Source organism: Seriola aureovittata, chromosome 14, assembly GCF_021018895.1.
Source record: "Seriola aureovittata isolate HTS-2021-v1 ecotype China chromosome 14, ASM2101889v1, whole genome shotgun sequence".
Classification (NCBI taxonomy): domain Eukaryota; kingdom Metazoa; phylum Chordata; class Actinopteri; order Carangiformes; family Carangidae; genus Seriola; species Seriola aureovittata.
This window is the reverse complement of record NC_079377.1, coordinates 8976554-9002384: the sequence shown is the minus strand read 5'-3', so window position 1 is coordinate 9002384 and position 25831 is coordinate 8976554. Positions and strand designations below refer to the sequence as shown.

The 25831-nt window shown below is 45.6% G+C and overlaps 1 protein-coding gene across 4 annotated transcripts in view; it reads right to left on the bottom strand.

Annotated features, from left to right (window-relative positions):
• Positions 1–477: 477 nt before the first annotated feature.
• The window catches only part of fgfr2 (fibroblast growth factor receptor 2), a 39784-nt gene continuing 14430 nt past the window's right edge, over positions 478–25831 (bottom strand). The window contains exons 5-18 of one of the 4 annotated variants that reach the window (XM_056395374.1): positions 24332–24501; positions 22224–22347; positions 17886–18076; positions 17413–17551; positions 14500–14699; positions 13560–13699; positions 11387–11508; positions 10397–10507; positions 9465–9655; positions 8583–8705; positions 7322–7392; positions 4457–4594; positions 3733–3838; positions 478–2271 (exon numbers count right to left, since the gene is read on the bottom strand). In XM_056395374.1, the coding sequence (XP_056251349.1) occupies positions 2107–2271; positions 3733–3838; positions 4457–4594; positions 7322–7392; positions 8583–8705; positions 9465–9655; positions 10397–10507; positions 11387–11508; positions 13560–13699; positions 14500–14699; positions 17413–17551; positions 17886–18076; positions 22224–22347; positions 24332–24501 (1991 nt within the window). In that variant the 3' untranslated portion in view covers positions 478–2106. Of the gene's footprint in view, positions 2272–3732; positions 3839–4456; positions 4595–7321; positions 7393–8582; positions 8706–9464; positions 9656–10396; positions 10508–11386; positions 11509–13559; positions 13700–14499; positions 14700–16521; positions 16667–17412; positions 17552–17885; positions 18077–22223; positions 22348–24331; positions 24502–25831 lie in introns of all 4 variants that reach the window. The other 3 variants (XM_056395375.1, XM_056395372.1, XM_056395373.1) reach the window with 3 other exon arrangements.

Genomic DNA, 25831 nt, shown 5'->3' with positions numbered 1-25831 from the left:
AAGTTTAGAATCTAACTTGATCACATTTACTGTGTTTGTGCTGAGCTCAGCGGTTTTGCATGAAGACTTGCCTTTCAGGATAACTGAAGTTGTTTTTATGTAAAATGACACCACTCCTGTTAGAACAAACATGTCTGAAAAACCCACTTACTGAGGCTCCGCAGACTTGTCCAGTTTCTCTGAATTAACCACAGGCATGGTGGAGAACTTCTCCTCTCACATAGTAAGTAAGGAATCAAAGCATACAAGCAAAAGTACTTTCTCCTGAAAAGCTCTGAGAACTTTGAAATGACAGATCGACCATCTCCACCCGCATCAGATACTGAGAAAAAATTAGGAATGTGCAGTTTAATGATTGATGCACATTCTTCCGACTTATAAAAATAAAAAATTCTCTGCCCCTCACTGCAAAAATGCACAACTTCATACTTAGTGCAACTTAAACATCCAACAGAGTCAAAGACTGGGACAAGGATACATTTTTCCATCATTTATTTCGCAAATGTGCCATAAACACTTGCAAAACAAACAAACAAAAAAAAAACATATTAAAGTTGGTCCAGTAGAAAAAAAAAAAAAAAAACACTTGAATGATTTAATACTTTGTTTTTCAGCTTTCAATTCTGTCAAGTAAATTTGGAGTCTATATTTAAATCTAAATGAGGGAGCGGATTGCTAATAGGTTTTTTTCCAAAATCTTCTGTCTTTCAATTATACATAAATATCCAGAAATCAATCTCGTTTCCTAAAGCAAATCTAAGAAAGAGTAAAATGACTGGATAGAAATGGCATCAACATCTACATAAGAAAGGGATTAGCTGACTATAAAATGTACACTTTTTTAAAAAATTTAACTTAAAATTCACATTCATATATAAAACTTACAAAACCTGGATCTTTCAAACCTACTAAAAATAGCTTTTTTCTGTTACTGTTGAAAGATCATTTTAAATTACCATAAATTTAATGAATTATTTATGTATTATCAGCATCATTAATGTCATCATTTCTGCCATATTGTTTTTGTTCTTTTTTCCAGACTTTTTTGATTTATTTCAAAAACACATAAGTCAATAAATTAACATGCTACCTCAGTCCCTGAAAGCCAATACTCAACTGTGTTACTGAGTGAGAGTAAGACAGGTGTTTGTGTTTATTAAAGTGTTTATCCATGTCTGCACGTGTGCGTGCGTGCGTGTGTGTGTGTGTGTGTGTGCGTGTGTGTGTGTGAAGAGAAATATAGTACACATAACCTGTTAGCATACCTGCCTCAAACTCAAAAGTAGGGTAGGGAGGGATGGGGTTATTTCGGAGTCCATACAAAAAATAATTCATTGTAAATATATAATATATATTTATACATATTTGAATATATTTACAAATATACCCAGCACTATACATTATACTGTGTATTTTTTTTCTCCAGAATAATTGGGAAGGTTTATCAAGAGAACCGAAAAAGAAATGCATCAATATTACAAAATAAACAGGAGAGCAGTCTCTATATGTGCTCTCCCCCTATTCCTCTGTTTTGTTAGTCAGAGCTTTGTCTCTCAGTCCTTTTCCTATTCGTCATCCTCTTCTAGTCCCTTGTTTTAAGTTCACGTCGATCCATACATTCCTCCAGGAGCAAATAACACTCTTGGAATGCCAGCCACTGGAATGGGATCACCAAACATGTAATGCCGTTGATTGCAAGAAGACTCTCTGGGTACAAACATGAGAACCAAACTGAAAAGTCTGTGTGTTTATATGAAGGGAGCGGAGGAGGAGGGTCCCCAGTGAACGTCAATTAATTCAGTCAGTAAGAAACAGCTTCTGCAGGGTCCCTGGCCTCTCCTTTAAGACCTCATGTGGGCATGCAGTGTGTGTGTGTGTGTGTGTGCGTACGTGTGTGTGCATGGCAGTAAGAGTGTGTGACAGCAGCGCTGCCACCAGCCCAGTCCCATCTGGGTCCATTAGTCCACTGGGAGCCAGAGGGGTGATGGGGGGGCAGGAGGTTTGGTGGATGTCAGAGAGGGTGTCTGTGCTACGTGTGTTTCGGGATGTCGAGGGGTAAGACTGGGGCAGGTCGAGCCGGGGTAGAGGGGGTGGGTGGGTAGGGGCTCATGTCTTGACGTTTCCATTGATGTGCTGGTACTTGGGGAGGCAGGGCTCGTCCGGTAAGGGGTCGTGGGAAAACACAGAGTCGTCACCGGAGGAGCAGGAGCTGCGGGTGTCGGGGAAGCTGGGGGAATACTGCTCTGTTGGGGCGCACAGGTCCAGATACTCCTGCAGACACAGACGGAGGAAAGAGAGGGTTGGGTGAGATCATTTACACTCAGACACAAGCTCATATGTTACAGAAAGGAAGATGCTTCGAAGGAGTGAGAGATGAAAGACCTAGAGCAAACAAGAGAACATAAATATAGTGCTGAAACCCAGTCAACAAGAACAGGGACTTTCCAGAGGAGGGTGAGAGAGGGGAAGAAGAAGAGTATCACCTTCATTATGATATTATCTAAATCACAAAAAAAAATCACCCTGTAAAGATTTATGAAACAGAGCAGAAAAAATAATCTTAAACTGGATACTGTACGAAAATATTTGCAGGAATAATAAGTCATAAATTGAATGTTGGACTGCTGGCTGATCCAGTGGAGCTTGGAGATAGCAGGGCTGACCTAGTTGCGGGTTTGGTCCACTACAAAACAGATTCATGTGGTTGTGAAGTTGGGGAAAACAGGATACGTTTGGACTAGAGAACTGGGGCGAAGTTGCTGCATCTCCGTCTTTACAGCATCCCCTCACATCACCCTCCAGTTCAGTCCAAACAAATGTGACATCTGACACTGAAACGCCCTACATAAATGCTAAGAGAGGACTGGGAGAAAGAAAAAAAAAGCCCATTGGCAGAACACAACACTGAACTCCAAAAAAAAAATGAACATGAAGAAAACCCCAAGAAATCCTGTTATTAATTTTTGACTCGGTCCAGTGTTGTGAAGTTGTTTTGGTCTTTTTAAGTCAGCAGAGGCCTTTTCTCCCTCCTCCTTGTCTTTCATGGCTGTTATTGGGACTAGTTGAGAGGAGGAAGAGTTCTTGGGGTTTTCTAGAAAATGAGCGCTGGCTTCCATTTTCCCAGCTCAAAACGAGAAGGCTCACATTACTAAAGACCTCCACATCTGCCAGCGGTTTGGGGCAGAGGGAAAGGGGGGGGGGCAAGAAAAAGGCGCTTTATTACATTTCAAAAGTTCAAACTCAAAGTTGGGCTTTTTTGGCATAAATTCATGAAGTTCCAGCTCCGGAGCAGACGAGTCTCTACAGCTTTCCATCGACGGCCTCTTTTCAGGTCGGCATGCGGATATCACACAAGACAGGAAGGGGAATGGAAAGAAACGCAGGCCATTGTAGGGAATAGGCCATGGATGTGATGATTGGGCAACTTCACTGGGCCGTAGCGGCCATGTTGGACCTGGATCAAATCATCCGGCCATTTTTTCGGTCACCATTTAGGCTAATGCTCCTAAAGCTTTCAGCAACATGCTGCTGAACCCTCCACTTACTGGCAAGAGTGTGATTTAGTTTGGATTGAGAAACATGTTATTGTGTGTAGGAATGTATCATATTATTTGATTTTATTGTTATGAAATACTGGAATTTGCCAGGAAATGATAGGGTTTGTGTAGCATAGTTTCTGACCACCCGGAATCCAGGAAATTTATGGAAAAGGAATGACAGAGCTGCACTCACCTCGTTGGTGCTGAGGGTGAGGATGCGATCCAGATCCTCTACTAGCTGCTTGAAGGTGGGTCTCTGGGATGAGATGGCATGCCAGCAGTCTTTCATCATCATGTACCTGAGAGAAAGAAAATCATAAATCAGTTCACGCAAAGGAGAAGAGTGGCTGAAGGGAGCGAGAACAGAGTAATTCAGTTTTGTAGCCATTATTCAGTTTGTTCAAATTCAAGCTGTGACACTTCTCATCTACCTCGTCTAATATCTTGCATTTCAGCTGAAATGATTTATGCCCCTGGACTCAGGTGTCCACATCTCAAAGAATAAATCAAAACAGCAGGTGCTCGCTGACGCCGTCTCAATTTCTTATATTTTGATGGGATGCTGCTGATCACAAACTTGCCTCCCAGTGCTTTGGGATTTTTTTTTTTTTATACACTATAATGTGTGTGTGTCATGCACTGCTCTCTACTTTGTTCTCCATCAACCCTCTCAGTGTGGCACCATGGCAGAACTGCGCCATTGTCCGCTGACTGCAGAGGACTTATTGTGAAAGAGGACACTGATAGCAGCCAGTCACAGCTGTGCAGAGGGTCTGACAGAGTGGACACAGAGCCCCGGAGTCATGGATCTGATGGAGACTGGGATGGCGCTGAGTCTTGTTGTAAGAGTAAGTGTGTATTTGGGTAACAGCGTGGTTAGGGAAGATGCCAGTTTGGCAGAAAAGAGCAGAACTTACAGCTCGTTGGTGCAGTTGCCAGGCTTGTCCATGCGATGGCCTTCTTTGAGCAACTTGAAGAGCTCTTCGACAGGAATGCCAGGGTATGGTGAGCCCCCTAGGGTGAAGATCTCCCACATCAGCACCCCAAATGACCAGCTGGAAAGACAGACACATATAGATTAATAATTACTCGCAAGAATGAGACTGAAACGGAAGGATTTGTCTGTAAATAGTGTTAAAGAGCTCCCAAGGTAATATAAATAACATTAGGCCCAATGAGCGTCACTTTCTTTTAACCTACAGATAATTTACATAGACACTTAGTCAAAGTTTGGATACAACTTCAACAGTGTGACAGCAGTGGTGTCAATGCCCTCTTTCTGCCGTCCGGTGGCTTGCGGCGCAAACCCGCTCCCAGTGCCACTCTGGCCCTGATCTCAATGATGGCTTTTGTGCCCGGCTGGCCGGTCACACAGGCTGGCATTGTCCAGTCACACCACACCAAAACAAACAGTAGACCACCCACAGCAAACAAAAGAGGAGGGAGAGGATAAGCGACAGCTAGGGAATATTAAGCATTAACTTCTTTCTCATCGCAGCGTCCGGTAGTTAAGTATCAGGGAGTCCATGCTGCTGATTTCCATCACCGTCGTGCTGCATGTTTATATCACAGATCCAGAGTGTTTCAAATGAATCATTCTTGTGCTGACGGCATGCTTGATTCAAGTCCACACAAAGGCTGTATGATAGCACGCAGACACGCTCGCGAACATGAACGTGCACATGCGCATGGCGGCAGCTACAGGCCATGTTAGTGTTGCAACCAGGCAAGTGAGCGTGGACAAGCAGGTTGGGCTTTTATCAGTTCCTCCATCTGTTTACACAACCAACCCCAGGTTTGGTCTCTCCTCTATCACAGCGTGGTATCTCTCCACTTGTTGACACACTCATCTCTCCTTTCTGTGCTACTTTGTAACCGTCTCTCTCTCTCTCTCTCTCTCTCTCTGCTTGTCTGCCTGGTGGATTGTGCAGGTTCGTGTCCACCTGCAACCAACTGTGACTCACCAAATAAACAAGCACACCAACACGCTCCGGGTCACTTCAGAAGACCAGACATTCAGCCTTACTATGTATTCATGTAGGTCGATGTCCTGGAGTCGTTCATACCTCATTACATTCATATCTCAAGCAGTTAGGGTGCATGTTCTCTCTTGCTGAAGTTATGATATTGACTGGGAGCAATATGAATCAGAGAACCACTCAATACATGAACGTACATCAGTGGATCTGATCAAAACATGAAGATTCAAGGTTCTGAAACGTGGTACAGGAGCTACAGCGGAGGGAATACATTTGTTTTTCTTGTTGATGTTGGGGTGGGGTGGGGTAGGGGTGGGGTGGGGTGGGGGTGTAAGACCCCCCACGCTGCCTCCACCGAGCCTGGCCACTGACATCGTCTCTCTGGGCTTGGGCTACAACTCTTTACCCTTACCTACACCGGCCAGGGCTAAGTCCCCCGGGCCAATTTGTCAAAACAACAAGGAGCGAGATTCATTGGAATTCATGTATTCATTTAATCTGATGTCATGTATGGATCGCCGGCGCTTCTGGTGATGTTTGAGCGTGAGCCCACCACCCTCCAACTCCACAACACCTCTCTTCATCTTCCTTCTCCCGTCATATGCTTTGTGAAAAAGCCAATTACTAAAAGTGAGTGATGAAACATAATTAGCGGTGAGCTGATAGAAAGGACTACAGCGGCCACTTCATGCCTGCCAACCCCCCCACCGTTCAGCCCCATGCACTCCCCCAGTTTATTGATCGGTGCTGTGCTATGGAACATGAAGGGGATGATGTGTATGGACACATAGTATGTATGTGCACAAACGCACATACACAAACATGGGCAGTAGAGAGACTCTGTATCGCAGTGCTTAACTGGATGAGTGCTACATTTAGTGTGCTACTGGTGTACGACTCACAGACACACACATGCAAAATCTCCTTTCCCAGGGGTCAGCATGAAACGCATTTATCTAATTGCCACATACACTTTCTGCCGCCAGTGTCTGAAGCAGAAACTTCAAACAACGCTGTCAGAACGCATAAGACTCAAACACCAAAAAGGAGAGGGACGCTCTCCCTTTGTTCTGTTTTTAGAATGAATACTCTTGAACTTAAAAAAAGACAAGAGACAGAGACGGGTCAGCAATTCGCATACCAGATGAATGAAAATAAGAACGATGGGGGTGAAAGGAGGGAGGGGGAAGATTATTTTGATCATGGAACGGCTCCAAAACGATGAGCCACATGTTCAAAGTGTTGCTGAATGAGGAGAGGAGAGTGAAGACGGGATGGAAGTGGGTTAAAGGGGGTGGGTGTAGGGAGGATGAGGCCCGGACCGCAGGGCTGCAGCATTGTTGCGTTCAGACATGTGTGGAGGCCCAAAAGGAGGGGAGACTTCCGAGTCGAGCTGGAGGAGCGAGGGATGAGGCGGTGGGGGAGGAGGCGCTGGTGGGCTCCGGGCTCCTTCCAGGGCTCTTTGAAGCCGGTCAGATTAGTAACACGGCATTGACTACAAGTCTAGCGTGAAATCCTCACTTTTGCCACAGACTGGCCAGTGCTGGCCCCCTATAGCCAGTCATCCCCCCCACCTAACGCTTACCAGCACTGCACCAAAACACCTCACCCCACCCCTGAAAAACAAGCCTCTGAATCTGACTGCAGACTACAGGAAACCAGCTGGGCTCCACATTAGATCTCCGAAATAGCAGCGACAGAAAGTCTTTTACACAAGATGAGAAAGTTTACTTGCATCACAGGTGATTTTTGTATGATGCATTTTCAGTTGTGGGGCACAGAAGCGGTTTGTTATATACTTACACATCACTCTGGTGTGTGTACACCCGGTCAAACAGCGCCTCTGGAGCCATCCATTTTACCGGGAGACGACCCTGAGGACACACACAGGCGAGAGGTCAAACAACATCTACACACAAAACACCCCTGAACACCTTCATTTCTGGCCTGATCAGCATGTTTGAATTAATTCACTGATGGGAGATCTCATTACTGCCGGAGAGCCTGGGGAATACGACTCTAGGCACCAGGAGCGACTGTCTGGGCGGAGGATTTCCCAGAGGAACATTTACATTGTTAAAGCAATAGAGCTGATAAACAGGGTCACAGATAAAGGAGAGAGTTTATCTCTATGTGCTATTAAAACACTGGCTGAGAAGCTAAGCACAAGACTGGGCGACCTTGATCGATGTCTGTGCGGTAGCCTAACGGCAAGAATAATCTCATCGCACACTCAGAATTATTAAATGGAGAAGCAAAATCTAAATAAGTCCTTATAAAATAGAAATTTCAACTGCTGTAGTTAATAAAAGGCAGCAAGCTAAACACATAATTCTTTAAAAATGTAACTTTCCATTTATTGCATAGACTTTAATTGTGCACCGGCATTACTTTTTCACCAGGTAACACAACAATAACAAGAGCACGGTACCCTGTTCTGCTCCTATCAGACTGGAGGAAAAATAAACAGAAATTAAAAAAAAAAAAAAAAAGCGGCACTACAATGATAGCTCTGTCTAGATTGGTTGAACGCGATCATCATTGTAGCTGCTGTCATTGTCCTAATCATCATTACCATCATCATCATCGTGTATTGTTGTTGTTGTTGTTGTCAGCTAGTTCTCAGCATGATTGTGCATGCGATGAAAAGGCAACCATGCATACCAAATGAGGATGTGCAGGCAATGCTGCTCTGCGGTGGGAAATATAGACACTATGGAGATGTCAATTATGTTTAAGCCGCTCCCCTCTCTCTCTCTCTCTCTCTCTCTCTCTCTCTCCGTCTCTCTTTCTGGCTAATTGTGTAAGTGTCTGTGGAACCAAAGGGACAAGAGACTGAGGGATAAACAAGGCAGAGTCTCCAGAAGCACTAACATTCACAGGCTGCCTGGGAACCCGCGGCTTCTGCCAAGACACCAGCCGAGGGAAAGAGTGAAACAGAAAGATGAGGGAAGGGAGAGATTTAGAGAAAAGAGAGAGAGACGGGTGGACTAATCTCTCAAAGACATTCCACTCTCTCAAAGCGCACATCGCTCAATGTGCAGCGTGCAGGTTAAAGACTCACATTGGTCGTCTTTTTATAGTAGTCGATGTTATGGACGTCCCTGGCCAGGCCAAAGTCAGCGATCTTCATGACGTTGCTCTCTGTGACCAGGACGTTCCTGGCTGCTAGGTCTCTGTGTATACACTGGGATGGAGAGGGTGAGAAATGAGGGGGGAGGAAGAGAAAGAGGAAACAACAGAGGGGAGGTCAGAGAGTGGAAAAAGTGAAGGGGAAGAGAATAAGACAGTTACCTCATTGCATAAATAAATCAACTCTGAAACAGGTGTATACTTCGTTTGGAATGGTGTTAAAATGTTTGTGGTGCATGTAATCATCCAGAAATCTCCTGCACAGAGGCATCACTTGACTGAATAACATGACGCCACAATGACTGCACCAACATGAACATGTCTGGATAAGTAAAGATTCCTCACATACTTTACCACATACTATATGGTCAGACTCTGTGCATCAGTGCGCATGTGCATGTATGTACGTGTGTGTGTGTGTGTGTGTGTGTGTGTGTGTGTGTGTGTGTGTGTGTGTGAGACAGTATGCTCTGTCACATTCCAACAGTGAGAGGGAGCGTGATGCTGCGTTTGGCCAACATGGCCGTACCCCCATTGTGAAAACTTCACAATTCCTCTACACAGAGGGGCTTTTGTTGTGGAATGAGAGACAATGCGGGGATTGGGCAGGGGGTCAGAGTAGTGTTTTTAGGAGACAACATTCCCACAGTGACGCACAAGCAAGTTCCCTACGTAAAAATTAAAAAAAAAAACCTTCCTGGATACAGCACATCAAACACTCTGTACTGGCACAGAGATCTGTCTGGGCAACCAGCAGAGGGGAATTGATGTGAGGACAGGACATTGTGCGTGGTTGCGTGCGTCCTCCTCTTACCTTCTGTGATGCTAGGTACTCCATGCCCCGTGCCACCTGGTAAGTGCAGGAGACCAGATCTTTGAAAGTGAGCTGCTCGTCCGAGACGCGGGCGATGTCGTAGGAGTACTCCATGCCGGGCGGACGACGGGCTCGGAGGTACTCCCTCAGGTTGCCTTTGGAGGCGTACTCCACTATCACATAGAGGGGGCCTGCAGCAGAGAAAAGACTCACATTACCTTTTGAACATGGTCATAAATGATTCCCTTTGAGAGGAAAAGGCACTGAACAAAATTCAAGGTGAATTTTTAATGGAATACATAAAGAACAGGCAGCTCTCATTTGAATGTTAAGACTTTAAATCTGCCGCTTGCTTCAAGAGGAAAAAAGACACGAGGATGTCCGTGTGGAAAACAACTTCCAAACGACCGGACTCTCCCTGAGCTGCATCCGAGAATTTATGTACATTTCCAGAACTCATAAAAGTCCACAACAATTTTCATCAGGGATTGAACAGGTGTGCTTATGTGTGAAAAGAGGCATAAATGTATTTATTTTCATTTTTCATACATTATTGACTTCATGAATAGAAACTTCCTGGGTGCTCAGATTTATCCATCTTCACATCCAATTAAAATCCAACCTCTACATATGACATACAAATGGCTTTTAGCTCCATCCAAAAAAGGCGGAACACCTTGGCCTCCGCCGTCTGTCTGATGTGGTCTGATGACACATTTTATGAATTTTTTTTTTGAAGCATGAAGCAACATTTGGTACAATATTTTACAGCGTTAACAAGGCAATTCATGCAGCATCATAAAAAGACAATACAGCATTAAATACATCTACGAACAATGAAATCTCCGCAGTGTATTATTGCAAAAACATCTGTGTATTCCGATTCCCTTCTTAAGCTGGTACTGTTTGATGCTATGTCCCATGCTACTCACCGTCTTGTGTACAGGCCCCCAAAAGATTAATGATGTTCTTATGTTTGCCGATCATCTTCATCATCTCCATCTCTGACACCAGGTCAGACAGGTCTTTCTCGGTGGCGTCATCTAAGAACAGAAGTTGTTGGATTGAAAGTTGTCAGGAAAATCTCAGCAAAACAAACAAACCACCAGTCCCGTCTTCTCTTTAACCCTTTGACTTAGGGGCTGCCCTCCCACACAACACCTTGTTTTGTAGGCGCTTCTGATTAAGTGCGGCTGACAGACAATGTGGGCTAAAGTTACAGCAGCTAGGGAAGCTCCTCGCGCAGACTACAGAGGCATCCTTTCAGTGCCAGGGAGACGGAGGAGGAGGAATTAAAGATGCTCAATCTGGATTCATTATCTGCTGCACAGGCTCCTTTTACAGGGCACTGATTGAGCCAGTAGAGGTTTCCACACAGCCGGAGTGGCATTGCCTGCATTCCTCTTCACCGTTACCTTACTTGGAGTCCTTCTAAAGAGCAGATTTCCATTGTCAAGGTAGGTCCAATAACCTGCTGCTGTACCTGATCTAACCCCCCCCCCCCCCCCCCCCCCCACCCCCCTCCCAATCCTAAACCAACCCGGTGCCCCCTCCTGCAGCTTTCATTAATCACTCCAGTGCTGCTTGTGTGACTTGCCTCTTTGTTTGGGTGCTGACTGAGCTCCAGCCAGCTGCTGCTCTGGGGTCAGGTATGTGACCGCCCCTAACCCTTACCTACCCAACTCGCCTCCCCTTAGCCGTCACTCAGCAGCCACCAATAACGAATAATAACGGCAGCCCCAGGCTCCGCCTTGCCCTTTGCTGAACCCTCACTGGAGCATAAATCACCAATAAAATGTACTCACGTTGCCCACAATACATAATGAAGCAGTGTACATCCCAGTGGTCTGATTTTAAACACAAGCCAGACGTTTACCATTACAACCTCACTGTGATTGTGCACCGGCAGCAGACCCACTTACCTTTCAGCATCTTGACGGCGACAGTTACAGCTTCCTTGGGTTTGTCCTTATCGATGCCCAGGGCCTCTGCCATTACAACTTGGCCGAAGCAGCCTTCACCTAGGGGCTTGCCCAGGGTCAACCTGCAAGAGGGAAACAAGAAGAAACAGACAGGAAGCTGATTAGCTGCTGAAACACTAAACTAAAACTAAAACTCATCGACCTGATCTGACTGCGGTGTCAATTCCGTCCCTGTGCAGAAATAAACAGGTTAGATAGAGTGTGAGACTGACAGAGGGAATGAAACCAGGCACCGCGCCAGTTTCTCAACCTCACCCTGTCTCTTTTTTTTTTTTTTTTTTTTACTAGATCACTCTCTCTGTTTCAATCAGATTGTGTCTGTGTGAGTGCTTTATTGGCGCGGTGACTGCAGCCCGTGCCAGGGCAGTAGGTAGGAAGGCAGACATGGCAACGATAATCACCTGATAAAGCCAGGGAGAGGCACTCATTTCTAAACGGTTTACCCTGCCTTGGCATGTTCCAATATACACCCTTTACAAGTAATTACACAGGGCTTAGCATAGCGCCGACACATTAGCCTGTGATGGATCGTATGCTGGCTTTGTGTTGCCATACAGGTGGGTCTGACCACAATACCAAATGGAAATTTAAGCACTATTTTATTGTAAGCCGTGTCACAATAGCTGCTGTGTTAAACTTTACGTCCAAACATTACACATGTTGATATAGTGAAGAAATTATACTTATACACTTGCTCTTTCACAGCTCCACCAGAGCCAGAGCACCTATCTGACCCCTCAACTAGTGTACCTTGTTGCTTTTTCATTAGATTGACAGGTGCTGGCCCCACCCCCTAAGACCCAGTTTCCTGGCTATGTAAAGAATCACACTGCGCACTGTAACACAATCCCCTATCTGTCCGCACACACTCGCCACGCTCAATGGCAACCATTCTGTCCATCCAGCCACACATAATCAATGTTATTTTTCCTCGGCGCAAACTGCAAACGTTAGCATTCCTCAGTGTTCTGCAATCCCGACATGATCCCTCAGGCGCTGGGATGACAGGCGGGGAATAAAGACCCAAACAGAGAGACACACAGAGACGTATTCAGCCTAGACAAAACATCTCCTTTCATCAATTAAAATCAAAACGTTTTCACCACAGTGTCATTCGGCATGCACAGTCCAGCATTACATCATAACAGTTTTTTTTTTTTTTTTTCACTGATGAGTGATGGTTAAATTTATGATCCGCGCTCTTTTTTACAACCATTTTAACAAAAGACAGGCCTTTGTGTTTATGCTTTGGGATTTTCCCTTTTTCTTTCAAAACCAGAGGCCTCAAGTGGGTATTAAACTACTCTAACCTTTGCTGTCCTATTAAATCCACCCTGAAGCTTATCACTGGCCCTTGCAACTGTGACTAACTGAAACCTCAGCAGTGCTAATTCCTCTGGTATGAAACTGAGCAAACACTCCTAGCCCAAACATGTAGATGAAAGCTGCGAGTGCTAACCACTAATTAGCACAGCTTCATTCCATAGCATCAGAAGCATGTGTGTGTGTGTGTGTGTGTGTGAGAGAGTGTGATGTAGCAGCAGTTGTAATGATGAGGCAGGGGGCAGGGTGCCAAGTTCAGGTCATTTTACAGCAGCAGGAGATGAATCAGTAGCCTTTATCTCAGCCACCACAACCATTATTCACCAGTTAGGCATTATTGCCTGCTGCCTATCAGTGTTAATGGCACTCTCCAACAACAATAGTAGTTGTCTTATCATTTAGCTGCTAACATACAATCAAACAGATTGTATCATTGTTTTGTAATATTGATGTTATCAACTCCTGAACTGCACCCTTTAAGCCATAGATTGTTGTAGTGGCATTGAGAACAAGGGCCGAGAGGGTAGAGCTGATAGATGTCAAACTGGTACTATATGTATGAGTGGGTTACTATGAATATCCTTTTTATATGAAAGTGGAACTGTGATGCTGATCAGCCTTTTAAAGCCTTTTTTATGCTTTATCCCGGAGCTGAATCAGATTTACATGTATGTACATTTTGTGAAATGGTAAAGAGTTGCAATAAGACAATACTGGCAGACAGGAAGGACGATGGTCACAGGACAAAAGCGGCAAGTGATCATGTCCATAACAAACACACAGCCCTCACCTGTCTCGGGCAAACTCCCAGCGTGGATCCTCGGGAAGATCATACTCAGGGATTGGCTCGTCATGCGCGGAGCTCCGCCGTGTTGTGATGCGTACCAGCGGCGTACTGGAGTTCATGGAAGAGCTCGAATCTGCCGACACCTACAGGAAGAAAAGCATTGGCTGATCACCGCAATCTGGGTTCATAGGTCGGCTAAAGCTCCAAGACATCACTAGAGGAGTCTGAGTAAATGTGTGTGTGACCGTGTATGTTTGACCGACTGTGGTGCTTTTATTGGAATCAAACAGCATTGTTGGCAAGTATGGCACATGGATATGTATACATCCATAATTTCAGTGGCTGATGCTTTAACATTACTGTAGAGTCCGTCTCAAGGCCGGCGATGACATTTCAGTGATCATTAAGAAGTGAGCAACAACAGTAATGTTGACAAAATGCGTGTTAATCACTCGGCCTCGCCTCTGTCCCCGGGGCTCGCCTCACCTCTCTCCACCCTAACCTTACCTTGACACAGGAATCAGTCTCTCCACAGAATGTAATCCAACACTTTTTGTACCTTTTGGAGCGTTGAGGGAAAAACATGGCTCACATACAGAAAAAAAACAAAAAAAAAAAACAAAAGAAACTGGCTGCAGTTTCAGGCAGCAGTACTAACCTGCTCAGAAGTGCATAACTTCTAAATGAGGCTTGTTTAAAATACCACAGCAGTATCTGCCATGGTGTGTGTATTTTTTGTATATAAAGTCCAAGTCTTAAGTATTTGCAAAAATGTATCAACCATGCAACTTTTATTATTCTTTTCAGCATGATCCTCTTATATTCATTTATGTAAATTATCCATAGTTTACTGTCATTGTATTTCTGCATCATGTCTGCAGTGCAGTGTGTGTTTTTCTCCTCTAGGGGTGTTAGATGCCTTTAGAACTCTTTATCTACTTTCTGTTACCTGGCGGCGCAGAGGGATCTGCTTGCTCAGTTTGTGGACAGCTGGTTGGCCCCCAAAGTCCGGTTTCTTCGCAGTGTTCCTCATGCGGCACACCACCACGATGCCCACCATGCAGGCGATGAGGAAGACGCCCGCGCAGTAAATTGCGATCTCCACGTAGTCTGGGGAGAAGGGCCCTGGAGATTTCTCGAGGGCTGAGGAAAATAAAAGGGGGAGAAGTGAGACGGAGGCCAGGCGAGGAGAGTTAGAGGAAGACTCGCACTGATCACTCTCACACACATGTATGATTGACACAAAGGCACATTCTTCATTTGAACAGACACACATGGTTATCAGACAGGCACACGCAGAGACAGATGCTCAGGAGATGACTCATGCGTAAATGTAATCACGATCGGCAGGCAAACTAAACAGAAATGATTTTGTAGCATCCTCCTCTCTATCGTCTTTCCAGGGTACCAGCACGCCTACTTTGTTTTTTTTTTGTTGTTGTTTTTTATCTAACAGGCCTGTACAGGGCTTAATAGTCTCAACAGATTTAAAATCTTCACTCAGCCAGTACAACCAGGCCTGCATATGTCTGCTGTCTGTGCTAATGTTGGAGACACGCGAGTACAAACACAAACACACACCCACGGCCCACAGAACAATATGCGCTTCACTTCAGATTGCAAACAAGGGAGAGTGGTGTCCTCCGTGGTTGTATATGGCCTGAACTTCCTGTTGAGGAAATGAGTAGAGTTTGTGTGCGTGTGTGTGTGTGTGTGTGTGTGCGTGCGCGTGCGTGCCATATAACTGGACTGTTCCATAATGCATAGCCCTCCAGACCACAAACTAGGCTCTTGTGCAGCACAGCCAGCGGAGCGGCCCGTCAGCCAACTGGAGGTGAAGCTACATGTGGGAACCTTTCTCCCGTCTGCCTCTTCGCATCTGCTGGTCCAAAAACCACAGCGAGCACACAGAAGCCACAGCCTCGATGGCGCCATCGGTGCACATAGAGCACATCGAGGGCAATAAATATTACATATTACTCCCAGAGGGAATGGCTGGCCTGTGATCATTATGCTGTATTGTTTACAGACAAAACTAAACTATTGTCTCATTACAGCTTTACGGGAGGGTTCCTACCAGTTTTCTATCGAGGGCTCCAGACAGTCATCTACTCTCTAATCGATCTCATTTAATGCCCACCCTACTTTTGGCTCGAATTTGTCTGTTCAGCCTGGAGAGAACTTGTGCAGACACTGACACTGAGTTTTATGTATTTGATCCTTTGGTATGCATGATTACCGCCCAGACACAGCAACTGACAAAAATAGGATAAAACAAGCTGATAAATGAGAACACACACAAATGGACAAACATTCGCATGCATGAGTCATTCGCTGTGTAAACTCTGAGAGGTTCGGCCCTGATAATTGAGAAAGTCGAGCCAACTCAAAGCAAGTGTTGAGTTTTACCTTTCGATCTTTATTTCAAGATGAAATAAGGATCTTAAAAGTGTGCAATTATCAGAGCCAGGAAAGGGGAGGGGAATAAGTTTGAGGTGTAAGTGAAACAAATGTGAAAGAAAAATGGATTTCTTTGACATGCAGAACCAAAGTGTGGCACTGAGAGAGTTTTCCCCAAGGAGCAGGAGAGAGATGTAACAGAAGGCGGGAGACAAACCCTCCCCTGCCTCTGGAGTCTGGAGACACTCGAGCTGCTCTGGGAGCTCCACTTCCGTCTCATTATAAGAAGTCGTCTGCAAACTACCCCGTTATCTGCTCAGAGCTTTTAACAGCTCGCGAATCCAGATACTATTATAGAATATATGCTCCCCGCTCTTACGTTACACTGTCTTGGAAGTGGACCGTGCAGGTTCATCACAGTAATCTGATATTTGAGCAGTGAGGCCGTGGGAGGACTTGCCTTCCGTAGAGGTCATTGAAATGACATAACCTAACCATTTTATACAAGACTTGAGAAAAGAAAGAGGAAATAGGAAAAGAGAGGACAGTATACAAGTGTATATACCTGGAAGCACCGTCAACCAAGCAGTGTGATAGGAGATCCCAATAGAATTACCCGCCAAGCATGTATACTCCCCAGCATCTTCCACTGTTACATTGGGCAAGTAGAGAACTTCTATCTCCTTATCTGTGGTGTTAACGCCTGCGGTCTGGGAGAGAAGAAGAGGAGGAAGAGGAAGAGGAAGAGGAGGAGGTTGAAAAGAAAGAAAGAGAGTGTCGAAGATAAGAGTCACAGAGAAAGATGATGGAGGACAGAGAGAGAGAGAGAGAGAGAGAGAAAAAAAAATGAGACCCACAGCACCAGGAGAGAAATAAAAGGAGCTGGATGGCGTCCATCGTGGAGGTCCCATCTAGAGCAAAGGATGTTGGGAGTTTCCATGGGTGAGGAGGAGGAGGTTTCATAAACAAAGACACAGATCGAGCCCAGTATGCCAGCAAAACATAGGAAAATTGAGCCAGTACACCAAAAAAACAAAACCCAAAAGGTTCCCGTCACCAACAGAACCTAAAGAGAAACCAGTCGAATCCACACACTGGACTAGACACATGCACAGACAAACACAGAGAGCATGGAGAGCACTGCGCTGCAACACCATACACCAACTTGACACAGCTTGCAAGACAGTAAGAGAAGTCTAAGTGAGAGATGCTAGCTGTGACAATGTCAGTGTTGACGTGTGCAGGTCCGAGCAGTGCTTCCGAGGCTGCACCAGTCTCAGCGGAGGGAGCAGCTGAAACACAAACGTGGAACATTAGGGGAAGAGAAGGTCTGTGAGCCCCAGGACCACCAAGAGACCACCAGCAGGACCACCACAGCACAGCAGGTCAGGGCCGAAGGCCAGGAAACCACAACAGGAAGGAGGGAGGGCAGATGGGGTCAGGTCTCAAGGGTTACCTGGGATGACAGTCAGCCAGCCCGACTGGTTGGCCTCGCCTATATAATTGGAGACTTTACAGATATACTCTCCAGCATCCTCCTCCGTCACGTTGGTGAGGGTGAGCATCTCCACGTCTGAGCTGTTAATGCCTGAACGCTGCAATCCACACACACACACACACGTACTTAACACACATACTTACAATAAAGACAAATAAGCAGAATTAATCAGACAAACATGCAAACATCATGGCAACAGCTACTGCATATGAATCTGCAGGGGAGAAGAGAGAGCAGGAGTCACCACCATGAGCCAGCGTGGGAAAGACCTATCAGTTCATAAGGGAGGGAATAAAATGATTACTTCCTTATATGAGCTTTTGAAATTCATCCGAAACACCTGGAACCTAGAACACACCAAGAGAAATAGAGGGAAGGACTTGCTTCTAATCAAGAGGATAAACCGTAAAAGAGGAAGTGCAGGAATGTACCTTTAGCACTCGGACGTAGGGGTGTCCATCGGGGCCGTAGTGACTGCCGTTCTGAGTGATGTGTTTGAGCCACTGGATGTGAGGTTGGGCGTCGCTGTAGACCTTACAGACGAAGCGGGCGTCCTCCCCAACATGAACAGTGGTGTTGGCCGGGAGACCGGCCTGGAGAATAGGCCGGTGAGGGGACCGTTCTGTCAATAGTCAGGAAAATGTTTGTGTGAAAACTCAAAGTTATAATATAAGATTTGAGGAGGCAACCGCACAAGTAATTTATCATCACTCAACGTAAATGTTCTCCGAAAGGGAAATGTTTTAAAAAAGCTTTGGGTATCTCATATAGTCATATCTGACATTTTTCTAATGATGGTGCAAACCGTGTGAGAGTTTATCTTTGCAAAAGCAGAACTTCACGTCCTGTGAGTGTAAACGTTTCCCAGAAAACCCTGACAGGTGAAATAAGGACCGCGCTGCCTCTCTCTTATCTCTGAGGCATTTAAAGGCTTCGCACAAAACAAAGAGGTGGAGGCATTTATCTGTGAAAGATAAAGAACTGGAGGAAATGGAGGAGGGCTTCCATGAAGTGGGGTGTATACTGTATATTGCATACCAGTGAGGCGGGTTGAGCGAAACTACGTGCCAGTCTTGAAAGTGAAACACCTTCGTAGCACCCCCACATCTCCAGCTATCTGCATTCTCTTACAAGCAAACATTTGGCCTGCGAATCCAAACAGAGCGAGACCTGTTGAACAATGCCCCCTTTCAAAACACTACCCGGCCTTCACAACCACACTGAGGAGCCCACCAACCCCCACACTGACAGCAACCACCCGCTGCCACCACACACACACACACACACACACACACACACACACACACACACACACACACAGACACGCACACAGACACGCACACAAAATGACATCACTTAGCCTGGGGCGCTGCAGTGCCTTTCCAAAACAAAGCTTGAAGGTGAGTGCAGTGAATTCGTTTGTGCATATGTGTGTGTGTGTGTGTGTCGGTGGGGTGGGTCATGGGGGATGGTCAGAGGATGAGGTTGTGTGATGAAGGGTAGAGGCTGGGTTTGAGAAGAAGGACTAAAAAAGGGAGAAAGAATTAGGAGGGTGAGTGAAGGGAGTGAAGGGAGGAGAAAGGATCAACAGATGGAGAGTGCAGAAATTAGGAGGCAGAGACTTCTTCCATATGTCTGCCCGCCCGTCTTCCTCCTCCATCTTTCTGAAATCTGTCAGATCAGATGATTCCCACCCCTCCTTCCTCTCTCCCCATCTCCCTCCTCCTTCCTGCACATTCCTAGGGCTCGCCTTGTTTATTGTCTCTCTTTCTTCCCCCCCCCCCCTTTTTTCTCTACTCCTCCATCATTCACAGGCCTTCTCACCCTCTTGATCTGTCCCAAACACTGTCGGTGCTCTCTTTGTAAAACCTTCCAAACAGAAAACATTTTGGTAAGGTATATATTTACTAAAACAGACAACTATTGAAGCTGCGTGGAAATGAACTCAATTGAGTCGATCATACAGAGAGAGACGGAACAAAGACCTTTTGGAGCTGCAACTTAAAAAAATCCACTTTCATTTTAACCTTCATTATTATAGTTGATCCAAATGTTAGCTGGACCAGTTAGAGCTGCATAGCTGACAAGTCAGACCAAATGACAGAGTGGGTGTGCGGTGCGATTAAATAGGCCACATCATGGTTATGGAGAAACCCCAAAACAATAAAAGTTTGTGGAGCAATTCTTGCTTAAATTAAAAAAAGGAATATCGTGTGTGTGTGTTTGTGTGTGTGTGTGTTTGTGTGTGTGTGTGTGTGTGTGTGTGTGTGTGTGTGTGTGTGTGTGTGTGTGTGTGTGTGTGGGCCTGAGCAAGTGCAGAAGTTCTTTTATGGGCCATCGACCTCACACAAAAAAGCTACACATAAGGAGGGAAAAACATGAAGGACGATGCAAAGACTTTGTCTGCAGCATGAGAGGAGGGAATGGTGACAGAGAAAGTCGGCAGGTCTTGACTATGGTTTCCATGTATCGAACTGAATTAAAGAGTCGTCCCTGTGGTGCGTTTTTTTATTTTTTATGTTTTGCTGTGACCAATATGTAGTGACCCGTCTCTAAACTGAATCCATTTATCAATTAAGTCATTAGTGGAGTAATTTGATGGCAGCGGTGGTGGGATAGCGGCAGGAAGAAGCATGAGGAGACAGACCGGGGGCATTCCATGGTGTCCCATGCGAGACCGGTGAACTCTGGGTAACCTGGCGGCTTGGCACACAAGGCCCTAAGGGTCAGGGAGGGGTACAGGCACAGGAAGGGCGCTGCGTGGTACAGGATGGCATGGGGCTACCAACAAAGTGCCAAATGGCCACTGGGTGCCACAGTTCTGATTGAAAGAGCCCATGTCTGTTTTGACTCCTCATTTGTCCCTCCTTGTCATGTGTGTCTGCTCGTGGATGTCCAACTGTGGCCCTTTCTCCAGAGGCCAGTTTGAACCAGAAAAGGCTGGCTCCTCTTGCTTTTAATGGCTGATCCTGCAGGTCACTTGGGCAAAAAAAGACTGATAAAAACAGCCTTTTCTCTTTCTGTTTCCCCTCCTTTTCTCTGTCTTCCCCTCTCCTCCCTCTGTCCACCCCACTATAATGGAGGAAAATGAAGCAAGAGGTTTCCAGGGTGCAGTGGCTGTCGAGCCAGACGTGGAGGGGGTTTACTGCTCTGCAATAAAACAGAACAAAAAACAGAAATATGCAGTCTGAAGGAGAGCTTTAGCTAACTCCAGGGGGGAGCAGAGCAGGGGGCCTGTGTTGGGGAGCATGTGTGTGTGTGTGTGTGTGTGTGGACCTTCATGAGTTTGTGTGCATGTGCTTATATGCTCATTGTGCAAAAACCCTCAGGTATTCAATCTCCATCTGATAAAAGGAAAATAATACTCCTTATTACCATGGAGACACTAATGAAAACAGAAGTGTGTAATTACAGTTGGTCTGTTGGGGACAATGGAGACAGTCGGAGAATAATTCTATATACAGACACAGACTTCTTACGCCTGAAGTGACCAGTGGCTCCTAAATGTTTGTTTTCGACTCAAACTGCTGCAGCTGCATGTGTGTCCGGGTTATCCGTGGATTATTGACCAGCTTTTAGAAGAATAACTGTGTCAGATAAACTTTGATGTGTACTGATTGCTTGTGTAGTGGTTCGAGTGAGGCCAAAGGAGAGCAGGTCTGTTTGAATTAAGGGCAAAGTTGCTGCACACTCACACTCACACACACACACACACATACACACACACACACACACACACACATACACACGTACACATACACGCGCGCGCTTGCACACACATTGATCTACTATCTTTATCCCACTCCCCTTGTTGTCCCCACTGTCTATCGATTCTGCAAACTGAGCAGAAAAACACTCTTTGCTTTCTGCGCTCCAAAGGTCAAAGTGAGGGGTTGACTGAGTTGGATCTGAACTCGCCGCGATAGCGCTGAGGTCAGCACTCTGTGTCCTCAGAGAGTGACACTAAACGATCACCCGCTACCGATTCAAGTCTCCATCATATCAGAGCTGATATTAAAAGGGTTGGTTAAACCAAATCACACAAACATATACACAAAATAAAAGCATCATTTTCCACTTAAACCTTGTGGTATTGAGCCATGAAGATAATTTCTGTATTATTAGCCACGGTTGTGGTGCTGAAATCATGGAGAATTGCATTTGAGAAGCTGAACAACACCACGTTTTTATTTACAGAAACAGTGTTGCTCAGGATATTGCATGACTGCACTGTCAGCAATTTCCTAATGAAGTAATTCTACAATAAAAAGCAGTCACACTGAAAAATAATTTTGTGATTTGGGTGAAATGATCCTTTAAATAGAAATGGAAAGTGTATGTTTTTAGTTTCTGGTATAATTGTTTTCACCTTCCTGGAGTTAAAATGGGTGGGATTTGTCTAACATAATATATAACGTCATACACACACTATGAGTGAACATCATACACACACACTGCCATTATGAGAGGATGATTTTATATAATTAATAAAAACTGCATTAAAACTGATGACACATGCGTGTTTAGCTTCCACACACTTGGCAGCACTCTTTGGCCTGCACCTGCATCCAGTGTGCACCTGGGCAGTCAAACAGCACACGCTCACACATACACACCATTCTCACTGTGAGAACTCTTTCAGCTGGCCTCCCCCTTTCCTCCACCTCCCTCTCCCTCTCCCTCTCCCTCCATCCCCCAACTCCTCCTTTACCGGCCTCGCAGGTGTACTCTCAGTCTGACAGTCAGTGTTTTTTGTAAGCGGTACTGACCCACTACGTCCAAGGTGTACGTGTGGTTGATGGCTCCGAACTCGTTCTCCACCAGACAGGTGTAGTTGCCCTTGTCCGACGGCACCACGCTCTCCATGATCAGGGTCCAGTGCTGGCTGCGCACCTGGGTATGAGAGGCAGAGGGTTTCTCGTTATGTTAAACACACACACACACACCAGGAAATACAGAAAATTGCAGTCTTAACAGAAGAATTAACAAACACAAAGAAATGAGACAGATGTTTTTTTTTTTTTTTAAATGACAGGAGGGGATTTGGTTCGAAGAGTGAAAGACGAGATGCAGTGTGCTGGAAAACAATATTGAGTCTGATGACAGCCTGATTCCAGCAGAGTGACTGTGCAACGTCCAAGTATTTTCCTTATTCCTACAAATAATGTCAAATCCTGGGGAAAATATCTCAATGTCTTTTAAATTGTTAGTTTTAAGTTGACTTTGATGAAGTGGAGCTGGTTGCAATTTTTTACAAAGGTAAAAATAAATTGCCAAATACACCCAGTGCACTTCCCTGTAACTGTATTCTTATCCCGTAAACCCCACCTGTCTAGTCTAGAGCACTTCCAAACACAAAGTTATTCATAATTATTTGTAAAATTATCTTCACCTGTGTGTGGAATCCACAGGTGTGAGCTAACAATAGTGTTTCCGTCTCCAGACTGAAGGGAGAGTGTAGCTTCTGCTTGTACAGGCCTACATTTCTGACAATGGAGAGATTATGCCACAGGGCTGGGCTCAGGTACAGCTTTTGTCCAACATTTGTTGACAAAGAGAGAGAGAGAGAGAGAAATGAGCTGCCCACAGTGCATCTGACAGCCTGACTGTTTCGTTTCCGTCACGTCGCGGCTGTTTTTTGTCTGCGCTGTAATGAGCCTGCTGAAAGCCAAAGGGAAGCGACATTAGCGGCTACATCAACATAATCTGCTCCTAAACTTTCCTGGCAGGGAGACGTGTTTCCTCATAAACCATCCGGCATTAACCAGGAGCCGCAGACTCGTTCAGCATCACTGGATCTTTTCATAAATGAATTTCATAGCTGTCTGTTTAAGCGGTTATTCCACTCTGTCAGTGCGCCTCTAGCATGTACAGTTAATGCTGCTTGTTTAGAAAGACAGAGAGAGGAATTAAGGCAAAATAAATGCAATCCAAACAGACTCTGTCACGGAGGAGGAATTCTTCACATTCAGACTAGTCGTAGCTATTTTCAGGCTTTTTTTTTCTTTTACAAAGAGGAAATCAAACATAACCACACCACAGCTTTGCTTTCCCATGACATTCAGTATCAGGTATTTTCACCACAAATAAATCAACTCAGACCATTTATTTCCCAAAATGGGACCTGGGTGAGAGATTTCACAAGTTCAACAAAGTGTTTTTTTTTGTTGGAACCACAGCACTTTCTATAGAAAGTCATACTCATTTAAGTTGGCAAGGAATTAAAGTGACCAAAGTTATCTTCACTCTGGTCCTCCTTTCCAAAAACTTGTGAGTTCATTGGAGTTAAAAGCCGCACAGCACATCAAGCCCCTTCAGTTTAAACTTTAACCAGAGCAGCAATAGTGTTTGTAAATCACATTTCAAAACAACAGAATCACATGCCCGAATCACACACTACTCTCCAAGCAAAGCCAGTGGGACCTGTTCTCCCTGATTGAGTTACCTCAGCATTCTCAACTCATTTCAACCCTGACGCTACCTACTTTTTCTATACATTACTGTTTGGGGGCATTTAACCCTTAAGTCCAGGGCTTAGGTTTCTAATTGTTGGGGGTAAAGAACCATTTCGAGTTACAGTGAGAGGCTCTGCAAAGTATCCTGGTGAGAGGAGGCGCACGGATGAGCAATTCCAATTTCACACCAGAAACCTTGCCCTCGTTTCCTCTGTCTACTCTCCTCCCGTCTCTCCAGTGAAGGGTGGAAAAGGGGTGAAAGGACAGTCAGAGAATGACTGGAGGAGGGAGGCTTGACGTCCCTTGTAAATACATACACGAAATGGCCAGAAACACTGCAGCACAGAAAGCAGTAAAACGCAAGAGAAGGCAGTGAGTTGACATTTGTAATAAAAAGTCTGATGTATTAGTGTTTATCCTACCTTATACCCTCCCATACGGTCCTCTTGGCGGAAAGGCCTGCTGTTTTTAAGCCAGCGCAGCTTGGGCCGGGGGTTGCCTCCTGCAGCACAGCGGAACTTGACTGTGTTGGCAGCTGGCACTGCATGCAGCTTCTTCTCCATCTTTGCGGACGAGGTCCAATACGGAGCGCCTACAACCAGAGAACAGTTGGTGTTCAGTCGGGGTGAGATTTCCTAATCATGTCCTCAACAGTTTGGCTTCAGGACCTTGGACTGGCTGAGGCAGATATACTTGGAAGCGTGACTGCAGAGGAGCCAAACCTGAACCATTCTTAACACCCCCCCACCCACCCACCCATCCCACCCTGCCCCAGCAGCACTGACTGACCCGCCGTCTGCATAACACAACCCAGAGCTCCACACTCAAACAGTTAAATAAAAACACACACTTTTCCCTGTAGGCTCAGCGGGGTGTTGCAGAGGGGGGAAAAACATCAGCTCTAAGGGGAGAATGTGCCTGGGCGTTGCCAAGAGGGTAACTAGACCATCACATTCAATTTCATCTCATTCCACTTAGCAGCTTTTTTTCTCCCTCCACTTCCTCCAATTACCATAGCTCCCCTGTTTATCTGCCTGTCACTTGGCTAGATATGGACGGCAGGGCCAGGGATGCTTATCACCCCTTGGAAAATAATTATGTGCCGTCAGGGGAGAAAATGAATGTCACGTTTAACAAACGATTCCAGAGTTGTCAACGCAGACTTTCATCCAGCTTTATCAACGCTTAACTGTTAATATTTCTCCTACTGAAACCACCTTTCTTGTGTTTTGTCCATTCCCCGGTTCCCTCTTTCTCTCCCAATTTCTGAGTCTCCGTCAGCTGGATTTTCTTCCGAGCCCCCCACCCGCCCTTTCTCTCTGCACCTGGGAGTGTGATTGCCTAAGCAGATGGGGCTCAGAGGGGAAGAGAAACTCAAACAACAACCCAAACGGTTTTCCCAACCATCACTTTCTCTCTGTATAGCACGAGTATGAGCAACACAGGGAATACCCATGGATAAGACCGCAACTCACTTTAGTACGACCCTCAAACATGAGTTTACATCCCAGGGGGATATCTGCTTCAAGTGCCCTCCCTCAAATCTCTTTCCAGCCTGTCCAATCTGCATACTATTAGACACCTCCCATCATTTTCTCTGGAACGCACAACCGGACAAGTCGCGCATACTTGGATAGTAAAGTCAGTAAACAGTGCTCTTCCTTCCTGAATGGATGCATACGTTAAGTACTCAAACTATAATTAGTCATCCCCCCTTTTCTCCTTCTTCCTCACTCTCACTATCTGCGCTTCTCTTCCTGCTTCTTCACCTCTCAGTCCCCTTCATTCCTCTCCATCCACTCTCCCTGTCATCACTCCATCCGTTCAGAAAGAGACAGATTAGGTGGAGACTGGCTCGTCACAAGGCTGTCTCTCCGAAACGACCTCTGACCCCAAGCTGGCAGCCAGGTCGGAGGATGAGG